This window comes from Mugil cephalus, chromosome 8, assembly GCF_022458985.1.
Source record: "Mugil cephalus isolate CIBA_MC_2020 chromosome 8, CIBA_Mcephalus_1.1, whole genome shotgun sequence".
NCBI classification, from domain to species: domain Eukaryota; kingdom Metazoa; phylum Chordata; class Actinopteri; order Mugiliformes; family Mugilidae; genus Mugil; species Mugil cephalus.
In genome coordinates, this window is record NC_061777.1 from 4,752,175 (window position 1) to 4,774,318 (window position 22,144).

At 40.1% G+C, this 22,144-nt stretch overlaps 1 protein-coding gene across 1 annotated transcript in view; it reads left to right on the forward strand.

Annotated features, from left to right (window-relative positions):
• smarca2 (SWI/SNF related, matrix associated, actin dependent regulator of chromatin, subfamily a, member 2) overlaps positions 1-22,144 on the forward strand; it is a 47,027-nt gene that overhangs the window by 19,102 nt on the left and 5,781 nt on the right. Inside the window, exons 20-33 of the mRNA XM_047591508.1 lie at positions 1,048-1,161; positions 2,086-2,190; positions 3,111-3,197; positions 3,317-3,363; positions 4,460-4,626; positions 6,540-6,703; positions 8,512-8,739; positions 8,821-8,898; positions 9,699-9,917; positions 11,012-11,235; positions 16,217-16,322; positions 16,754-16,855; positions 18,270-18,396; positions 19,291-19,424. Of these exons, the coding sequence (XP_047447464.1) occupies positions 1,048-1,161; positions 2,086-2,190; positions 3,111-3,197; positions 3,317-3,363; positions 4,460-4,626; positions 6,540-6,703; positions 8,512-8,739; positions 8,821-8,898; positions 9,699-9,917; positions 11,012-11,235; positions 16,217-16,322; positions 16,754-16,855; positions 18,270-18,396; positions 19,291-19,424 (1,902 nt within the window). The remainder of the gene's footprint in view (positions 1-1,047; positions 1,162-2,085; positions 2,191-3,110; positions 3,198-3,316; positions 3,364-4,459; positions 4,627-6,539; positions 6,704-8,511; positions 8,740-8,820; positions 8,899-9,698; positions 9,918-11,011; positions 11,236-16,216; positions 16,323-16,753; positions 16,856-18,269; positions 18,397-19,290; positions 19,425-22,144) is intronic.

Sequence of the window (22,144 nt, forward strand, 5' to 3'; positions counted from 1 at the left end):
GCTATCTTGTAATCTGGTAATTAGGTTCCATTAACAGAGCCAACATTCATTCAGTCATATATAGTAGACTTAGACTTAGACTCAGACTCAGTGCACATTAAAGAAAACACTTAAAAAACCCACAAGAAAAAATCTAATACAATAAAATTAGATTAAAATAAAAATAAAAATGATTATTATCAATCAAAATAAAAAGTGCAATCAAAAGAAACAGAATTAGTAAGAAGTTGGTAAAAACTGTGTCCAAGGTGTTGTGGTTGTTTTTTACCAGTTGCATAGCAACAGTGGCATGGATCGTGTGTGGAGTGTGTAAATTGATAGAGTCCTGAAGCCAAACACACTGTGGCCGGTCTGAACCAGGTCTCCAAAGCCCTTCTCATGGCAAACTCCCTCTGGTTCCTATCAAGCGCACACAGTCCACGCGTTTCCACCGCCAAAGACCTCACGTTCCCCGAGAATACAGACGGCACCGCCAACCTGAACCTCCTCCTTCGCTCCTCCACCATTAACTCCAGCCTGGCGTCCCCAGCACTTCCCCTGAAGTTCAGCGGGAATCTCAGGTCTCACTCCGGGCAGCTCAGGGGACACGGACAGCGCTAGCAGTCCATCTCTGGGACACACCACCAAACACAAAAAATAAATAAATAAAAACAGAACATAAGTCAAAAACAACCAAAAACCATTTTGATTGATTGAAAAAACAACAACAAGTCAGACAAAAACAACCAATAACACACAAAGAAAACCTCAAAAAAGGCTGGATCACAGAGCTCTTGGCGACATGCAGTCACTCTTTTAGGCGCATTTATTCCAGTCAAAAGTTTGAACACACTTTCTCATTGAATTAAATGAAAAGGTGTATCCAAACTTTTGACTGGTAATGTACATTGTTGAATGATGTGTCCTGTTGTTTCTGTTTTAATTATGTTATCTCAGGAGCATGAGCTGCAGTTAGCTACCGGTCACCTGCTTCAAGCTGCTGCCCAGTGTTACGCAGAACATGACAATTTGTGAGCTCGCATCTCATAAACCTTCTGATTTGTGTAGGTCGACCTAAACGAGGAGGAGACAATCCTGATTATTCGCCGTTTGCATAAGGTGCTCCGCCCCTTCCTGCTACGCAGACTGAAGAAAGAAGTCGAGTCTCAGCTGCCGGAGAAGGTGAGACTCAATGGACGTAGCATAATTTAATTTCAGTATCTATGAACCTACGGTGTCTGTTGGAATTACTATATTCCGAGTTAGCATTGGCATCTAGAAAATTAATTTCAATGCATGCATACGTACATCGATCAGCCACAACATTAAAACCACTGACAGGAGAAGTAAATAACATCAGTCGTCTTGTGACAGTTCAGTGTTCTACTGGGAAACTTTTGTACCTGGTTTTCATGTGGATACATGTAGACATGTACCACCCACATAGACCGGACCATAGCAATGACACTCCTTCATGTCAGCAGGTGTCACCATCCTCAGCAGGATGCAGCCTGACACAGACACACACACAAAAACACTCAAACACTCAAAAAAACATGAAGAACAGCACAAAGTGTCACAGCTGTTTTGGAGGCAGGAGGGAGGATATGGACCTTTTTCTCTCCTAATTCAAATGCCTGTAGGTTTATTCATTTCCTAATTTTCTTAATGTTTAAATGGCACAATCTTTACTGACCATGAGCTATATTTTACTGCATCTGAAATTAAACAAGACTACTGACATTTCTTAAATGTAAACTTTAATTAACATTTTATTTAAACTCTGTGATTTATAATGAATGTCAAGTAATGTCACACATAACCCAAACCATCTTATCTAAATGTCAGATAACAGGTAATTGGACTAAGCTTTATAGTCACCATTTGTGTTCTTTCAAACTCTGACAAAGTTTGTGAAGTAGAGAACTAACCTTAGAGATTTCTGGCTGAAAAGTTGGGTAATGGAAGTCGTCAAAGTTTTATTTTCCTCCTCGGAAATTGTTGTCCCTGGTTGTTTCAAGGCTGTGCCATCAGCTCGAGCATCTTTACCACTGAAAAGACACCACTCTGAAACTAACGCTGTGATTTTTGCTGTCACTCACACAGGTGGAGTATGTCATAAAGTGTGACATGTCTGCCATTCAGAAAGTTCTGTACCGCCACATGCAGAAAGGCATCCTCCTCACCGACGGCTCGGAGAAGGACAAGAAGGTAAATATTACCAAAGAAAGGACACTTCAGGAACTGTGTTCTTTTTGACATCAAGAGGTCCTTGAATTCTGTTGTGTAACTGGAGTTATAACTGGAGTACTCTGTGCTTTTACTTATAAAAACGAACATATTGTGCTTACTACTGGTAAAAGGTGTTTTATTAGTTTAGTTTGTAGCAGAATGTCTGTTGTGGAAACCATGAAGAAAAGCTGGAACACATTTCTCTGCACAAATCTGAGAGAGAAAGTTCAAAACTTACTTTAACAGCCACAATATTTCCCGTAGGATGTTTTGAGTTATTATAGTTGTAGGAGGTGCTGAGCTTCTGGCTCCGGCGTGTATTGTTTGTTGTTGTTGTTGTTGTTGCACCCCATACAATGAAAATGTGATGACAGTGTGATGGCAACATTGATCTGAATATGTCTAAGTTTCACTTTTCACCACAACGTTGTTTAAATTTACTGAGACCTTGAAAACTTTGCGTAATGAGACTTAGACAAGACTGTCCTCCTTGAATTTGCACTTGTTAGACGGATGTTATTAGATATTGTTATCACGATAGTGTGAAAACAGTGTGACAGTGTGAATTTGCTGTGATTAACCTTCAGAGAATTATCACCTGAAGCAAAAAAAACAACAAAAAAAGCCACACTTAGCAACTAATGGGTAAACACAATAAATCATTTAGGACACTTTTTTCTCTCAGGTGTTTTTAGAAATCAAAACCAGAGCTGAAAGAGATGAAATATTAGTCTCACATGTCCCAGGATGATAAACACTCTTCCCTTACACGTTTATTTTGTGTTCCTGCTTTTCCACATTATTGCTAAGTTCACACACACCCATTAACTGAGACTGAGTCGTTGTTTGTGTCTGGATTGTCTATGTCCATCACAATCACAATCATCATTTTTCTCCAGGGCAAAGGGGGAGCGAAGACCCTGATGAACACCATCATGCAGCTGAAGAAGATCTGTAACCACCCATACATGTTCCAGCACATTGAGGTGAGCTCCTCTGAGATGAAATCATATTTGACAACAAAACAATGAGCTGTCTCATTATGGATGTATTAAAAACGTGGCCCCGCTACAACAAAAGTTTAACAATAACCTCTGTGATACAGGAATCTTTTGCTGAGCACCTGGGTTACCCGAACGGCATCATCAGTGGGTGAGTCGCACCTCGTTTCACTTCATCTTTATCTTCCAACACATGAGAATCTTGAACTAGTATACACTAATCAGCCATAACATTATGACCACCTTCCTAATATTGTGTGGGTCTGTGTTGTTAGTCGGGGTCTTTAGGTCCGGTGGGTTAAGGGGAGAGGCCTCTGTGGATCATCCCACAGATACTTTTTTTTTTTTTCAATATTTTATGTATAGATTTTCTGTTTAACACAAATACAGCTACAAAAATAACCCCCAGCCCCCCACCCTCAAAAAAACAGACAAAAATTAAGTAGGAATAAATATAAGAAACACATAAACCTGCTCATAGAAAATATGTGTTAGTGTTCAATACCAGACGTGTCCACACTATCAACCTCACTGAGTGATACCTGTCCAGTAGCTGCAGTTACTCAGGTCAGAGTTGACAGATGTAACAAGAAGGAGCTGCCACATTCTGTCAGAGCCTGCAGAGGTTAAAGAAATACTGTGTCGAATCCTCTCCAGATGGAGGCCAAGTCTTAAAAGAAGGGACGTCCTAATTTATCCAAAGACTTAAAATGTTCCTTTTTGCAATGACACAGATACATGATCAGTTTGGGATCTAGTGAACATGGAGGCCAGGTCAACACTGTGTGTTTTTCTTCTTGTTTTTTTTAGTTGTTCCTGAAGCTTTAACAGATTTTTTTTTCTAGTTGAAGTCATGTAGTAATAAAAGTCATGGTGGGAGACTGAAGGAGTGAATTAAAATAATGAGCTGTGGACCGGTCTTTTGTCATGTTACATAAGGATATTATGAAGCCATTCAAGGTTTTCTGAACGGATTGCATAAGAAATATGAAATTTGATGTATGTTATAATATACCGAGTCTGTGAAAGTGCTGATTGGAAGGGCTGGTGACTGACACTGTATTATGGCCTTCAAAGATGTAAGAGTTTCCACTGAAAAGGCTCCAGCTGCCAAAGCCAATGTTAACCCGTGTTAAAACCCAGCGTCAGGCCATTATTGGTCAAATGAAACTCTCAGCCACTGTCAGAATCAGCCTAGTTAAGTTATAACTGGTGATAACTTAAGATACTTTGTCGTCTCCGCTCAGGCCCGATCTGTATCGTGCTTCTGGGAAGTTTGAGCTCCTAGATCGCATCTTGCCGAAGCTCCAGGCCACAAACCACCGAGTCCTGCTGTTCTGTCAGATGACCTCCCTGATGACAATCATGGAGGATTACTTCGGCTATCGCAACTTTCAGTATTTGCGTCTTGACGGTGAGCACATCACTCCACACATCTGTCCATATGTTAATACATCAGAATAACCTAAAAGAAAACTAAATCAGTTTTACCTGATTCTGAGTTCTCCAGCACAGTGATAAATGTTCTCAGACTAATCACATTTTATTTAAGCTTTTATTCATTTCATGTCAATAGTTGAAACTTTATCAGCTGATTATTATTGACAAGGACTTGGCTAAAGCAGCTTATTAAAAAGGTAGATTTAGCAGCTGTGCTGTTAATCATCATTGAAGGATCACGACATACTTAGTAACAAAAAGTAATAATTAGCCTTACTGAAGGCTGAATGACCCTTAATGTTCTTGATCCAGCTCTGTATAAAATCAGAAAGTAAAAAAAAAAACACTCCATGGTGGCTTTTCAAACAAGCGTCCATGTTTTAAAGATGTTCCAGAGTCTGGTGCATATGCTAATATTAGTGTATTTTATGCATCCAGCAGATATATCTGAATCCTTTATCCAGCTACTATACTGTGAGAAGAGATACAGCCTTCTCCTCATCAGCCCCTGTATTAAGATAAATCTTCATGTGAGATTACCCTGAAATTTAATATCTTTTAATCCCTTTATCTGTTTTTTTTTATTTCTAATTTGTGGCTTACTCGTACTTGTCAGACTAAAAAGAAAAATGATGAGGATTATATCTATTGAGCACGATCCGTATCTCAAACAAAAAGCAATCCAATTAGCCACCGGGTCTGGCAGCAGTTACCCGAGTTTACGGCAGACACATTTTTATCAATTGATTTTTCAGGCTGTTTTTGAAACTGATTAAAATGCGCAACGTGACAGCGAATGTGTTCCTCACCCCATTGTACTGTGACTTCTGTGTGTGAGGGACAGATGTTTTCCCAGTAGTGGGAATTGATGGCAGTTGATAGCAAACTCCACAAATAAAAAGTTTTAAACTGTGTTCTGGCATTTGCTTCTGTGTGTAACACAAGCACAGCTGGACCTTAGATCACCTTCTAGTCAATCAGGTTTTTTTCTTTCTCTTCTGTACATATTGTCGTATTACAGGAGTGGATGTTCCTATTCATATTTGAACCGTTTGTTGAATGGTTTCGTCACATTTTAAAGCCTCCTTCTTAATTGGGTCCATCAGATAAACTTTCGAGACACGTCTGAGTGATGAGACACAGCTTAGAGGGTACAATTCATTATTCATCATTAGAACAAGAGGAAGTTCAAGCAGACTTCTCAAAGTTATTTTGACAGACTTTGCATTTAAAGAATAATGAATGACAAATGGGAAAGGCATAAAAAAAATTTGACACTATATCCATTCATTCATTCATGTTCTGTAACTGTTTGTCCTCTGGATGGTCTCTGGGGGCTGGACCCTGTCCCAGATGCCACTAGTTGAGAGGTGGGGTCCACCCTGGACAGTCTCTCTCAGGACTAACACAGAGAGACAGACAACCATTCACACTCACGCCTGTGGCCAATTTAGAATCACCAATGAACCTCAAGACCAGTTCCTATTTTTGTTGTTATCATAATACTGCCAGACTCCACACATACCTGCAAAGAGGAGGCCACACAGCTCAGATAAGAAAAAGCTTGAGAAAACGTTTACCCCACATTGGTGGCTCAAAATATCCAAAGTTAAGAAATTATTGGAAGGACATATTTATGCCAGAAAAGCCATTCAGACTAGTTTTTATCTGTGTACATCTAAATAATCCCCAAATAGGATTTTCTAGAAATCCTATTTGGAGCTTCCATAAGACGTTGAAGTCCTCCATGCTACAGCATCTAGATTCAAATAGTTTGAATAGAATAAATGAATTACAAATGCATTAAGCCCCCAAAACTATTCAAAACTCAACGAGGTAGATTCCTGTTGTGGCCCCATTAATTAATTATAAGAGTTTATATTTCAGGAACCACCAAGTCTGAGGACCGTGCAGCACTGCTGAAGAAGTTCAACGAGGAAGGATCTCAGTACTTCATCTTCCTTCTCAGCACCAGAGCCGGCGGCCTCGGCCTCAACCTGCAAGCTGCCGACACTGTCGTCATCTTTGACAGCGACTGGAACCCCCACCAGGTACACGAAGGCTGTAAAAAAAGGAGCGTTTGCAGTTGTTTATGGTACCGGCTCTGCTTTTGGTGAAGTCAACAGAAGGAAACTGTAGCACTGAGCAGATTTTAAGGCATATTTACCACATTTACAACCCTTCAAATTGAAATTTGCATGCATGGATTGATGCAAGATGACTATGGCATAAGGGTGGGTATTGTTAATTTTTTATCCGATACCAAACCGGCACTTTTGAAACAGTGCCAGTGCTTAAAAAACATACAAACTTTGTCTAAAAATGGTTTTATTTTTAAGACATTTTCTGATGTGCAAGATGAACAGAATATTAATTTAAATTATATAAATACAACTAAGACAAAGAAATAAATTAACCAATATAAAATAAATTCACAACAGTCATAATTATCATAATAAAACAGCAGTGTATCAAAACCAGCAACAATGAAGAACCCAAAGAACAGGCCATAAAGATTTTACTCTGGACTCTCCTCTCTGAGGAAGCTGCTAACTCCGCTGGCGGGCGCAGATGTCCTTGCTGCTTTTAAAAAAGTGCTGTGTGTCGTCAGATGTTTAATGAAATTCGAGGTGTTACCTCCCCCTGCACAGTGTCTCCTTTGAGCCCTTGTTGCAGGATGCCCAGTCTATATCTTTTGAGGTGAAGTACAGACAAACCGTTTTGCCTTAGAGATTTTGAAGCTTCACTTCCATCCGTGCAGGTGATGTCACGTGTAGCGTTGGCGCAGCAATAGAGCTAAGGGGGCACTAATTTAAAATTCAGTGGTACCGAAATGAAGCACCGCAATCTGCATTGCATTTTGGTCCGGTTACTAGCGTTTGCATCAGCACCGGTGCCGTTATAATAGTATCGGTACCCATCCCTGCTGTGGTGTCTATTAAAAGGCATACCTGTTCAGTGGTGCAGTGTTTTGGTGGAGTAGATTGATAAGTCATACATACATTTATTTCATCAGATTTATCATTTCAGACTTTTTCTGTCATTTCCGTGTACGGGCTAAAGTTACTTTAATGGAGCTGAAGGTGGGCAGCAATCCAACAACCTGTTATTCTCCAAACAATCTTCCCACAGTCTATTTCCCACTGTGACATTTTCTACTTATTACTTTGTAAACAGAACACAATCACGGGAAGAAAAAAGAAATACTTAGAGAGACACCATAGAGGGACATTGCTTTGCAATCAGTCCATATAAATAAATAAAAGAAATCAATACAAACACACAGCGCTGACTCGTCTTGAGCTCAAACTTTTCTTTCTCTTGAACTTTTTCTTTTCTGTTAATGTTTTTCTCGAAACTGTTTTAATCTCTTTTCTCTGACTAAATTCTTCTGACTTCAAAAAAATATAGTTCATTCAGATTAGATGAAGTGTGCCTGTGCTTCTTTACGTCTCACTAAAAGCCGCCTGAAATGCTGCGGTGATGCAACATTTAGAGTCTGACGGTCTAATGTGTGATGGACTCGGTAAACAACCGGCTCATTTTCACAATAACAACATGTTATGACACGACTAGGAAACCGGAGTTCAGATAAAAGTCGCAGCTTAACGGCCGTGACGGAGCTGACGCTTGGGCTGTCACTGGATGTCTGCAGCTGACCGTCACTGTTAGTTAATGTGGCGCGTTTAACAGGTTGTCAGAGCAGTTGTTAAATCAAAAAAGGCTCAATAATTTACCCATTTTCACATATTTTCTACTTCTGCAAACACTTTAACCCAAACAATTAGTACAAAGGTAAGAAATGTGATATTGTTATTGGTGAAAACGCTGGTAAAACATTCCTCTCTACTAACCCCAGGACCTTCAAGCTCAGGATCGGGCTCATCGCATCGGTCAGCAGAACGAGGTGCGTGTGCTTCGCCTCTGCACCGTCAACAGCGTGGAGGAGAAGATCTTAGCGGCTGCTAAGTACAAGCTGAACGTGGATCAGAAGGTCATCCAGGCAGGCATGTTCGACCAGAAGTCCTCCAGCCACGAGCGCCGCGCCTTCCTCCAGGCCATCCTGGAGCACGAGGAGCAGAACGAGGTCCGGTCTGAGCCCGTGTTTAAAATGTTTTATTAATGTGATCAGTAAAAGCATTTCAAGGACTTCTTCTTGTAATTCCAGGAGGAAGACGAGGTACCTGATGATGAAACCCTGAACCAGATGATAGCTCGCAACGAAGATGAATTTGAGCTCTTTATGGTGAGAGAGGACACGTTTTGGTGAGATCAAAATGGCTTTAATTAAACACAGGGTGAAACTGTTAATATCATAGTTCTTACATTATGAAAAAAAGAGGAATAGAGAGCTTCTCCTTTCATCTAACCCAGAGTAATTGTAGGTTGTGCACCATCTCAAGACCATTGTTCTGATTAAGTGTTGTCATTTGTAATGGATTCAGAGATGATGTGTCAACACACGACTGTAGCAGCTTTTTATTCAAACTCTCTTCTCTCTCACAAGAGAAAAGGCTGCGCAGGCTTTGCCGTTTGTTGGCGTTGCTTCTGCATCTTCATCCCTCTTGAATTGAGGTGACTGGGTGCAAATACCATATATTCATAAGCACCCGAAGCAAGTAAAACAAGCCAAAGGTCGTAAGGTTGTGGTTATGCACTTCCCCCACAGTGTTGTCTTTTTTTTTTTTTTTTTTTGTAGCAACGCATGTATAACAAAGCTATTTGCATTGCAAACCTGTTGCTTTCTGAGATCATTCGTTGTGACCCCAGGTATCTGCCACAGTAGAGGGACGGATGTGAACATTGTGATTGATAATGAGACAAACTAACCCAGTTCCCCTCTCAGCTGGGCTGCAGGGAAACACAGCAGTCACTTACGTTTCAGAACACATCAATCTGAGAGCTTTTAGAGAAGGTGGCCTCAGCTGGCTTGCAAAAGCTTCCTGGAGCTATTAGTTTACAATAACATTATCCATGGAGGTGAAACATAAGGGCGCCCAAGATTTGAGCTCCCACCTACTCCCATGACCTGCTTTTCTCCTCCAGCGCATAGACATGGACCGCCGCCGGGAAGATGCCAGGAACCCCAAGCGTAAGCCCCGTCTGATGGAGGAGGATGAGCTGCCATCTTGGATCATCAAGGATGATGCTGAGGTGGAGCGTCTCACCTACGAAGAAGAGGAGGAGAAGATGTTTGGTCGAGGGTCACGCTGTCGCCGGGATGTGGACTACAGCGACACGCTGACCGAGAAGCAGTGGCTACGGGTAATATATCAAATACTCTAGAAGAGTAAAAGGGTTTTCTTCACTTGTCACCACTGTAATTAATCACATATGTGTCATTAACCTGTCGTTCTGAAAAATTTCCATTCAAGCAGCTCGTATAAAGTTTGTCCCTCTGTACCAAAGACCTACATCATAAAGGAAAAGACACAGCATATTTGGTACATACTTTTAAAGCTTCCCTGAAAAAACGGCAGAGCACTATAACTCTTTAGGAGATGCTTTTCAAACTGGGCTTGTTGAGGATGTTTTTCACCCACACATTAAAACAGACGGATATTGAAATGTTCCTAATGGCAAAGGGATGAAATATATCAAGAGGTTACATTAGTGGGTTCAATGGTCCTTCTGTTGACAAGAATAGAACAATGAAATAATATGAAATCGCTAGTATCTCTGAGATAGATAAATATACAGAGAGAGAGAGATTCTATCAGCAATTCAAGTCAAAACTAAAACTGAACGTTTTTCCCAGTTTGAACAGACTGTGCCACCGTGTCATCTTGAGATGCATCTCAGACCCGACAGATTGGTTTATTGACCTGAGTCTGGTATTTCAGGGAAAACAAAAATAGAGCGACCGAGGAGACAGGCAATTATTGAAACTGCTGTTAGCTGCCTTTCAGATAAGCCCCAATTAAAATGCAAGGAAAAAACTTCAACATGACGAGACCGCTCACATGCTGCACATGGAAATGAGATGGTCCCTGTTCCTCTCGATAATGGATTTAGAATATCAAACACCAATAAGCGTGGAATTAAATTAATTTAAGCATTGTTTTCCTGTCAGATAACATACTGCTTATAGTGTCATATACTATCTTTGGCTGTCGTCTTTAAACAGCCTTTTATTATTTTTGGGCTTTTTTCTAACAGACCTAATAAAACGTTGGGATTTGCCCACGAGGCTGTAAAAAGAACAAGAGATTCTTTTGAAGTAATACACGACCTCCAGCCTGACGACAGAGATGCTTTTAGAATTGTTGCTGATTGACAGCAACCATTTTCAGCCAGACATCCCATGTGGGCAAGCTGAAATGATTGCAGTGATTAACTTTGCCTCTCGCCACCTCCAGGCCATTGAGGATGGAAACCTGGAAGAGATGGAGGAGGAGATCCGCCTGAAAAAGCGCAAACGCAAGAGACGCCAGGACAAGGACTCGTCGAGCAGAGAGGACGGAGGCTCCAAGGCCAAGAAGAGACGAGGACGACCACCGGCGGAGAAGCTCTCCCCCAACCCGCCCAAACTCACCAAGCAAATGAACACCATCATCGATACAGTGATCAACTACAGAGACGGGTAAGGTTTATTTTACGTCCGCAGGGTAGTCAACAAAACATGAGGATAAAAGTGTTGTTACTTCAGGCAGAAATTAAAACAGCCTCGAGAGCCGCGTGGATCACAACTACATGTGAATTTACTTATTATTACTAAGTGCTTATCAGTTTTTAACAGCTTATTTTTCTTTTCATTCTTGAAGCCAGAAATTTAAAATTGTAATCCAACAATTTCAAGAATAAATAAAATACATTTTTCAACGATATTGAAGACAGGATCCCGTCTCCGGAGCAATAGTAACCCTGCATAATTTATACTGTTTATTTGATGTAGAAATGCTTTATAGTTGTGGAGAAAATAGACCGATCAGACCTGATCTGGTCTAGGTGGGAGATACATGTTCAAATAACATCCACACGAATGAATTCCAGGTCCAAACGTTTCCCAGCTGAACACACTTTATTTCTCCTGGTGGTGGTTTTAATGTTGTGGCTGATCGGTGTATGTTCTTTCATACATATCTCAGAAAAACACATCCTCATGCCTTAGCATAGCCCCAGAAATGGGTTTTATTTGAACCTTTTTAACTTAAAAAAGGACATGAGGTATAAACCCTGTGGCAATAACAATCCCAACATCCCCAGTTCAGGCTGAGGTGACACTTAGTTATTACTGATGAACCCGCGGTTCACTGGATTAAACACATGTGACAACGATGAGCAGAAGCTGTGCCTTCTACTCTCTGGCCTCTCCACAGGCCCCTGGTGTATATTTATAGATTTTAATGCCTTTTCACTGGCGTGGTCCAGAGCACTACACATTTAATAGGGTGCAACAATTGAACTGAACACATTTAATGATACTGCTGGAGCAGAATTGCAGTATGTGGTTGTTCTTCCCGGAGCATCTCAGTCATTGCTCTCAGGTAGACAGGGGAAACAATTTAAAATTTCTGCTTCAGGAATTTTCTTTCAAATACAGCAATGCTGTAACCTCATAAAACAAACTACACCTCCAGATAGAGCAAATGTTTGTGCAACTTTCAATTTGGAACTGCCTGGAATTTATTAAACTCTTATCTTTTTTGATGTGTCCAGACAACGGTCTAGCCACTATTTCCTCGAAAAGACATATTAGGAGATCTCATTGCAACAGAGAACACTGCGCTCTCCAAATAAAGTATGTCACGCACAGGCCGGATTGTTTGGAAATCAGCAATAGTATTACTTCCTTCCTATCACAAGCCATAACCACAAAGCCTTTCGTTCCAAGCCTCTTGTTATCACATTTCCAATAATTCCAGTGGCTTTGATGGAAGTCAGCAGTTGGGTGCGTTCCCACAGGAGATGCCAAAATCTTATCTGAACATGCTGAAATCCACCGGTTTACAGAGAAAATCTATGCTCAAGGCACGTTCTGAACTCAGAGACAGTTCTCTATGAGGGGCAGCAATGAAATGAGTCCAGGCTACACGTCTGCTTCTAGTGAGGCTCATTTTAAAGCTTTATTCCTTAACGATATATTATAAATACAGAGATGGGTTATTAGGATGTTGATAATTAAATTAATAATTATATAAATAACAGAAGACGGCACATGTGGATTAATGCAATAAAACGCTCTTTACATTATGCTGCCTCAAACTCCAAGATTGTCCCCGCTGACTGTTTTAATGCTTAAAAAAACACAACCTGGGGCATGATAAGAGTCTGTGATATTCAGTCTGTCTAGTTTTACCTTGTACTGGTGATTTTGTATCTGTTTGAAGTGTAGTAAACTCGTGGCGGCCTGAAATCAGCTCTGGCAACATTCATTTATCGATATGGCGGCATCAACAAAAAATAATCACATAACACCCGGAGCTGTTTTTCATGCATTACACTTCATTGAGTGAATCTTTGCAGGTTCTACTTCTTTTACAATAGAGGATATGCATTGATGTCACTACCGCCCGGGGCCACGCCCCCATGAGTGGCAGAAACACATCGAAAATGTATCAGCAAATACAGTGAGACCGGGAAAAATGTGGATTATCAGATCAAAGTTAGGACAACTGGACTGGACAATGATCCGTATGAACTCGTACGGATTTGGAAAAGTGGATTCAGTTCTGATAAATGGAGCTAAATAAAAGGTGCTAACGCTAAGAGCTTTACTGAGAAGTAACGTTATACAAAACTGTAGCATCGGACAGGACGTTAAAAGGATGACGAGGAGTGATCACAAATATTCCTCCAGAACGTAACTTAAGTAACTTAATGCAGGACTTCATCAAAAAATACAGCATAAATTACCTGACGCTAAATGAGAATCACATGGATCCCAGTTGTTTCTTCATAATGAACTGATCCATTTACTTCTCTTTTCTTTGACTTTTTGGAGCCAGCAAAATATTTCTCTGACTGATTTTCAAATCTGTTGGTTCAGTCAATCGCACAACAGCTTCCCCTCATTTTTTTAAAATTTAGTTTTACAGTTTAGACGCTATTAAAGCCTATGGTTCAAACTATTGCTGCTAATCTACGTGATCGACTAACACTTTTTGCCACTTAGTGGCCGTAACCATGGAGACTTGGCTTGCAGTGACATCACGTACATACCCTGTATAGGACAGATAAACACAGGCCTCCACTCTTGATCTCGCCCGTCTTTCGATTGTTGGTATGTTAAAAACATTTTGTGTAGCAGTTCCTAATCCGAGCAGCTGAGTGAAAACATTGAAACCATAGTTTTTGCATGCTTTCTCTTCAATAATGACATTTAGCGGTTGTTTGTTTTGTGGCCAGAAATCGATCTGATTTAAGTGTTCAGTTTCTGTACGCAGCTTTATTCAGGATTTTAACTTTTATCCTTGTGGTCTGTGACCAGTTCATCAGGCCTCTTCTTTTCTTATTGTTAATCGAAGCCACGAGTGGATCCTTAAATTATCTGATCAGCATACAAACATATGAGATTATCCTCAGTCTCACTAAAAACATAATCACACATTGATCATTTAAGGGAGATTCATTGGTTTTGAGGCGACCTTTGTGCTCAGAATCCCTTTGTGGGCCAAGTAATGCAGATGGGTAGTGATTGGTATTACTGATACAACTGTGTTTACAAGGTTTGTGTTAAAAAACAACAACAACAACAACAAAAAAACAACATTAACTTAAATTAGTTCTCACTAAGATGCCTCTTCCCAAACTCTGGGGAAATCAGTTGGAGAAAATTACAGTTTAAGCCCGTCAGTCTGCACACACGTAACAGGGCAATACACAGCCATGCTGAATATGTTTAGCTTATACATATTATCTCAGTAAATATAATCTTGTAGAAGAATTGAATTTGCCACTGGCTCCTGTGTTGTGTAACTGTAAGGCCGACCATGTCACAGCTCTGTGCTTGTGGATTTAATTCAGCATCTTTCTCCTGAGAGCTACTTTGTTGTTTCTCAATTACTCAAGAGGCACTGATGTAGTTCATTCCATGCACTCAATTACTTGTTGTTGTTAACCTCGCTAACTCTAAAACAGCCAAACATTTTATCATTAAATATATACACAGATTAGGCATAACATTACGACCACTAGTAAATAACATCTTGTGACAATTTAATGTGCTGCCGGGAAACTTTTGGACGTGGTGAATGTGTGGAAATGACTTAGACGTGTACCACCCACTTAGACCAGACCAGACTCTGCCACATATGGTGACTTTCTTTTAGCGCTGTTACTGCAAATGTGTCTCCCACTCAGCTGACATCCTTTGTGTCATTCCTGTTCAGTTTACATTTCACATCTCATACAGAAACGTCTTTATAAATACTTATTTATTGAGATGAATGCAGGTGTAACAGGTCACATTAACAAGACTCATTAACGGAGTTGAGACTGTGCCGTTTCCTCTGCTTCCAGCTTTCTGAACGAGTCTGTGCGTCATAGTGCAGCAGGATCTGAAGAGAGACAGTTGTGTTACTTAATAGTAATGTTGGTACGACTATTAATTCAATAATTTTACAATATTTTAGACAGGATGGAGGCAGGACTGGTGTGGATCTAAGGGAAATGACAACATTATATGCATTTATACTTAATTGTTTTTAGTTTTTCACAGCTGATAGGATTATTTTTTTATTCTGGGGCCATGAAACACTAGTCCAGTGTGGAGCCATTGGTGGGCCCTGGTTTGGCCCTAGTTTTTCCGATGTGTAGTCAGACCCCTGTTACAGCCATGTTGCACAATGAGATAACTCTACTTGTTCAGCATCAACAACCAGTTTCTATCTAATTTGTAGATGAATGTGTCATTGTGAACATATTTTAGTATTTGAATGTTCAATGAATAAACTGTAAACGTACTGACTACCGTGGTTAACTTGAGGCCAGTCCTCTGTGATGGTTTGTAACTCTTCCTCCTAGCCTCCCATAGCATAGAAAATTTACAGTTTTACTTAAAGGTAGTTTTCTTCAGGCCTTAAAACATATAAGCCAATGTCTTTGTGGTGTATTCAGATACAACTTCTGGCCCAGACACGTCGTTGCAGAGGATCGTTTGATTGTTTTGTGTTTGTACATTAATAAGGCTACTAATCATAAACATCTGTTTACTAAAAATCAATTTGTGTGAAGTCAAGTCTCATATCAGAGAGATTTATTTTTGTTTCCCCTCCTCCTCACAATAGGTTGTTTGCTTCCCAAATGATAAATAAATTTGCATACAGAACGCGATCCGACCACAAGTGGTCTCTGGAGACTCACGTCTGGATGCATGTTTTAGCAGAGCAGGGCTGTTGAGTTTGTTATTTGATGCTTCAGGTTTTCCATCAGTACAATAAGAATAAAAAATGTTTTGTTGTGTATTAAAAACCTTTTTAATAAGTTCACAGTGTGAATATATAAATCATTCATATTCAAGAATCCCCAAAAGTAGAAAGGAGACAAGAAATGTTTTACATTACGACATCGTAGATAATGAATGAAATGATAGTGATGAATTATTATTATTATCATGTTTCCAGGTCAGGAAGACAATTAAGTGAGGTCTTTGTCCAGCTTCCCTCCAGGAAGGAACTTCCTGAGTATTATGAGCTGATCAGGAAACCGGTGGACTTCAAGAAGATTAAGGTGCGTTTACTGAGATAAGAAAATAATTTCACTGAGGGATTTGATGGTGGTGACGATCGTACGAATGATGAAGCTGATGAAGAATATACAGACAATCAATCTATAAAAGTTTTATAATTTTAATAAATTAAAAGAAAAAGAGCAATTGTCATCTTTGACATTTTGTTGCTGCATATGGGGAAACGATTTTGTTATAATAATAGAAATAAATTCAGGTCTATTAAAAAAGTATATATATTTTTGGGTTAAGAAAAACATTAATTTGTCTATTATTTTTTTATTCTTTCTTTTATTATTATTATTTGCTTGTTGGACATTAATCAGTTTCTGCAGACAATAACTATACGATACTATCGTATCAGTTGTAACTGCATTTTCACATTTTAATCCAGCTTTTACTCATTTTAGTTTGTTTTTGTTTTTTTGTACAGGAGCGTGTGAGAAACCATAAATACAGGAATGTGGGAGACCTGGAGAAGGACGTGATGCTCCTCTGTCAAAATGCACAGACCTTTAACTTGGAGGGATCTCAGGTCAGATGTTACTGATTTACCTATGATGTTATTTCTCTGATTTCAATATCGTGTTGTCTCTTCATCAGCTGAAAGAAAACCTGTTGTTGACAACCTGTATAAACCTGCACTCATCTGTAACCTTCAAGGCCTCATCATTTCTCTGTCCTTCGTCACTGCAGCTCTGACATCGCAGCCTTTATGTAGTTTGGACGTCAATTATCAGGATGATCTTTTCTGGAAGTAATTGAGTCCCAGGTGTGATTTAGTTTAGCCACTTACATAATCTTCTATCTGTGAGTAGCTTGGATGAGATGAAACCTCGTGACCCTGTTGAAGGGGAAGCAATTACTTTGAACGATGCATCTTCATTTGCTTGGTCAAATGAAAGAGAGGAAGATCCCAAATACAAACACCATTACCTCCAACCACTCACGTCTGCATGCCGCTGTGTTTATTGGACAAATTAAGCACTGAAGTGATCTCCATAGGCAACTAGAGAAATATTATGGTCATATCCACGTCTGACTGGCAATGACTAGAATACACTGTTAATTAAAAAAAGCTAATCCAACTGTTAAACCTGTTTAGAAATGTCTTTAATCTTTCTCCTGTGACGAAGACAGAGCCCAGGTTTCCATGGATAGAGCATTATTTCATTATCTTAATTAAATATACACTGATCAGCCACAACATTATGACCACTGAAAGGAGAAGTAAATGCTGGGACCAGACCAGGTACCCCCACCCCATGGCAATGGCACACAAATAAACACTTTAGATAGATAGAAGGATAGAACAGTAAAAAAAAAGTATAAAAAGCAGTAAACAGCGACAAAGTGATAAGGTGCGTAAGAGTTCTGCACTGGATATTGCATCATCCTTAAACCTGAGAACAGACTACAGACTATTTGCAGTTCAGAAGTCTTCTGCCCCGGAGTATAAAGTTGTTGCAGAGTCTGACTCTTCCACACCTCAGGCTGTGGTACCTCCTGCCAGAGGCCAGCAAGGAGAACAGTGCCAAACAACCAAAAAGAAAAGAAAAAACTAAATAAGAAACACAAAGAACTGCACAAATATCTGTGGGGTGATCCACAGAGGACCCTCCCCTCAACCCACAGGACCCAGAGGCCCCCACTAACAACACTGTGTTTCCAGACACCACAGGACGCCCCCTGAAGGCCCATGTCCATTCTCTGATGAGTCACAACTGTTTTGGAGGCAACAAGGGAGACCTACAGAATATTAGCAAGGTGGTCATAATGTTATGGCTGATTGGCGTATATCTTGGAAAAGATATATATTCCAACAAAAGTTTGAAATTCCACATCAAACTGAATAACATTAGTTATTCATTCTCACATGTCCCAGTGTTACTCAGCATTAGGAGCATCAGAAACTCTTTATATCATCCGGTCTCGTGTTTTCTTCACAGATATACGAGGACTCCATCGTTCTTCAGTCCGTGTTTAAAAGTGCCAGACAGAAAATCGCCAAGGATGAAGAGAGTGACGACGACAGCGATGAGGATGACGACGACGACGATGACTCAGAGGCCGAGTGTAAGACACACACAGACTTAATGGAAATTGCAGTGTCACATAGACACACACTCAGAGGAGCAACCTTGTCCAAGCTAATTTAAATTCTGTGAAACCAGTCAACGTTATTTTATATTCACGACCAGCGATTGTGTCGTGGGCTGCTGTAGCCTTCAAACCATAACACGGTTGACATTGTTATTTGTATAGTGTAAATGGGGCTTTAAAATACAATGACTGGGCAAAGAAAAACAACCTTGTCTTAAAGGACTTTGAACATGAATTCAAACGCAGAACAAAACCAATTGAAAGTTACGGGCAAAATTATGGAAGACGGGATAAAAGAAAGCCCTGGGAAACAGTGGCTCGCAATAAAAGTTATTGGAGAAGTTATTCCTAAAGTACAATACACAGTGATTAAAACAATGTTTGTTGGATTTCATGTTACTTATTAACAACAATTGACATTAGTGTTGCTGCAGATTATTCTCATCATCAAATTATCTAGTAATTATATGTTCAGTCCATAAAATAATGAAAGATCACAGAGGGAAAAGCAATGAATCTTCATACACTGATCCGCAATAACATTATGACCACCTTCCTAATATTGTGTAGTTCCCCCATGTTCCTCCAAAACAGTTGTGACTCATCAGAGGATGGACATGGGTCTTCTGAGGTCGTCCTGTGGTGTCTGGTAACAGGATGTTGTGGGATCTTGTGAATTTAGAGGCCAGGTTAACACCTTATTTTTAAATTTTTTTATTTTTTTGTTGTTCTTAAAGCGTTTTCTGTGTGGGTCCAACAGTTGTACAAATCAAATATCATTGGTTACATAAAAGCCGAACAAATCAGCATCAGCTTTCTTTATTTACTCTGTGCAATTAACACCTGTTGTTTAAATGACTCCTGCAGCTAAGTCTGTGCGGGTGAAGATCAAGCTGAGCAGAGAAGCACGAAGCCACGACAAAGGCAAGAAGAGGCAAAGCCGGGGGAAGGCGAAGCCGGTGGTCAGCGATGACGACAGCGACGAGGACCAGGACGATAATGTAGGTCACTGCACTTCCCTGCATTTCATAAGATTTCCTTCATGCGAGTTTCATTCCAAACAGGTATATGATAAAAAAAAAAAAAAAGTCATGAATTGCAACTATCAAATCATTTTAAAAAATATTGACTACCTCAACTTGAACACAACAAAGCTGACAGTGTCACACATGATTTGTTAGTGCACACGCTGTGTTGTCCTGCTGGTTTCATTCCTGCTGCTCAATCAGGAGCCGTTTCACACCTGCAATACCAAAATGAAAACGTCAGGTTTAGAAATTCCTCCAGAGAAACCAGCATCGCTGTGTCCTGAAACCGCTTAAAATTACTAGCACCACTCAGAGTTTTTTATATTTCAGCATAAAAATGACTAAAACGTTAATGGATTTTCACACCACCCAATCAAACAAATGAAACAGAAGTATTTATACTCTGGTATTTGTTGTTTGTTCACGGAGTAAAATGAGCAAATAGTACATATCTATGAGGTACAAATGTAAGTGCACTTGTAGAATAATTGTCTCAGTCTGAGTCGCACAGACTGAGGAGCTCAGAAAAAGAGTTGTTGTTGCTCATCAGGTTACAAAACCGTCTCTGTAGAGTTTGGAATCCACAAATCCACAGTCACACAGATAGAGAACAAGTGGAGGAGATTTTAGATGATTTCAGACGACTGTTTCCAAGGGGACCACAGGAACTTCAGAGGAACTTCTTAGCAGCTGATGATCTCACTCACATTTCTGCCAGTCTGCAGTTTACGAAAAGGGACACGTCACCCCATGTGAAATTTAGTCACTCACCATATTCATCAGAGTTAAAAAGAAAAAAAAAAGCCTTTTTTAAATCGGTCCTAATCTGGCAGTACGGCCGTTAGCTTTAGCTTAGCATAGGTACTGTAATGTAGTGTTGCCAATTAGCCAGTCTTTCACAAAAGTGATAAATAAACTAAAGAATTTTCCTCAATGCAATTAACATGAAGGGGTTGCCTAAGGCAGATGCAGACTAGGGACCATATTCCAGCAAAGCTCCACTGCCAGGTGCAAAGACACCACCCAACACCTGAGAACCAGTCACGCCGGTGTGTTGATGTGCTGCCGGATTAGGACGATGCCTGGACCGATTCAAAAACGCCTTTTCTCACTTATCCAACGATATGGTGAGTGACTTAATTTAACATCCCTTTAACATCACGTGGTTGCATTCCACTGCATTCCAGCAGCAGAACCTCCCGCCTCCATGAAACATACGAGGTGCTAATGTCCTTGTTTGGGCCTGTTTTGCTGCCTCTGGACCAGGACGACTTGTCATCACTGATGGACCAGTGAGTTCTGAACTAAACCGGTGAATTCTAAAAGAAAATATCAGGACATCTGTCTGTGAACTGAATCTTAGACAACGAGATCAAGAACACAAGTGGTTCTCCAAAACAGCAGTCAACGAAGAACAAGATGAATGTTGATATGAGGAAACCCACCAACATCTCAGACCTGAGGTGGTTCTGTTCTAAGGAATGGACTCAAGTTGGTCCAAGCTGCTGTAGACAACTGATCAGCAGTTACCAGAAATGTTTAGTTGCTGTTATTGCTGCACCAGGAGGTCACAGCAAATACTGGAAACAAGGCATCACTTCATTTTTACACTTTACAGAAACTTATACATGATTCATTTTCTCAGATAAACAAATACATTATATTTCTGTTTCATTTGTTTGATTACGTTTTCTTTGTCTATTGTTAGGACTGGTGTGAAAATCAATTACCAGTATTTCTATAAAATATTCCATTATACTTCCTTTCAGGCACCTCTATATTTTCCTGTATTGTCCTCTTCTTTCTGTGTTCATCTTTCTTTTCACTCGTTCAAACTGTCTAAAACCATCCAGTTTGTTGTCTGCATACAATGCAGCTGATAATAGCAAATGAAAGCCATGACAGCCCCTACTGCTGTACCCATTGTCAAATAATTGGCACCCAGGAAGTAGCCTGTATCTTCCCATCACTCTCCTTCTGCCTCCTCTGTTATACATTTAAGTAAAACCCTGATCAATATGAACCACCTGGATAACTGAGAATCCCCACAGACGTGTCCTGGATTATCAGATCATAAGTCCATTAACTTGTCCATATTTGCTCCGGTTACAGTTTCACTCTCTGTATAAGCAGCTAAATCATTTGGCTGCTGCCTTTAAAACAGCGGAAAGCTATTTCCTACTGTTTCATAACCAATAATAGCTCTGTTTGTGGTGTGCACACATGGTAATATGATGGGAAATCAATATAAAACTGTGAAACAAGCACCCAACGTCTCTCTCACTCCCCCAACACTGCCCCTCTTTTATTATAACGCTGCCCTTGACCATAGTTATTTTAGAGACAGACCCTCTCAAACCTCATATTTGAACTTCCACCCTGAAAGCATCAATAAGCACAGAGATGTTTCTGCTGCTGCACCGTTCAGAGCGGCGAGAGGGAAACATCTGCAGTAATAAAGGTAGATAAATGGCCCACTCACAGTCAGGATGTGGTAACTACATGAGCACTTTGCATTTATCATAATGGAACACAATTGTTCTATTTATCCAGTTTAGTTTTTTATAAAGGAATTACTCATAAGATAAGTTACATCTTACCAGATAACCTTTTAGATGAGGACCCTTCTCATATATTCAGTTCCGTGTTTCCTGGATTTATTTATTACTGTAGCTCATTAAAAGTTACAAGGA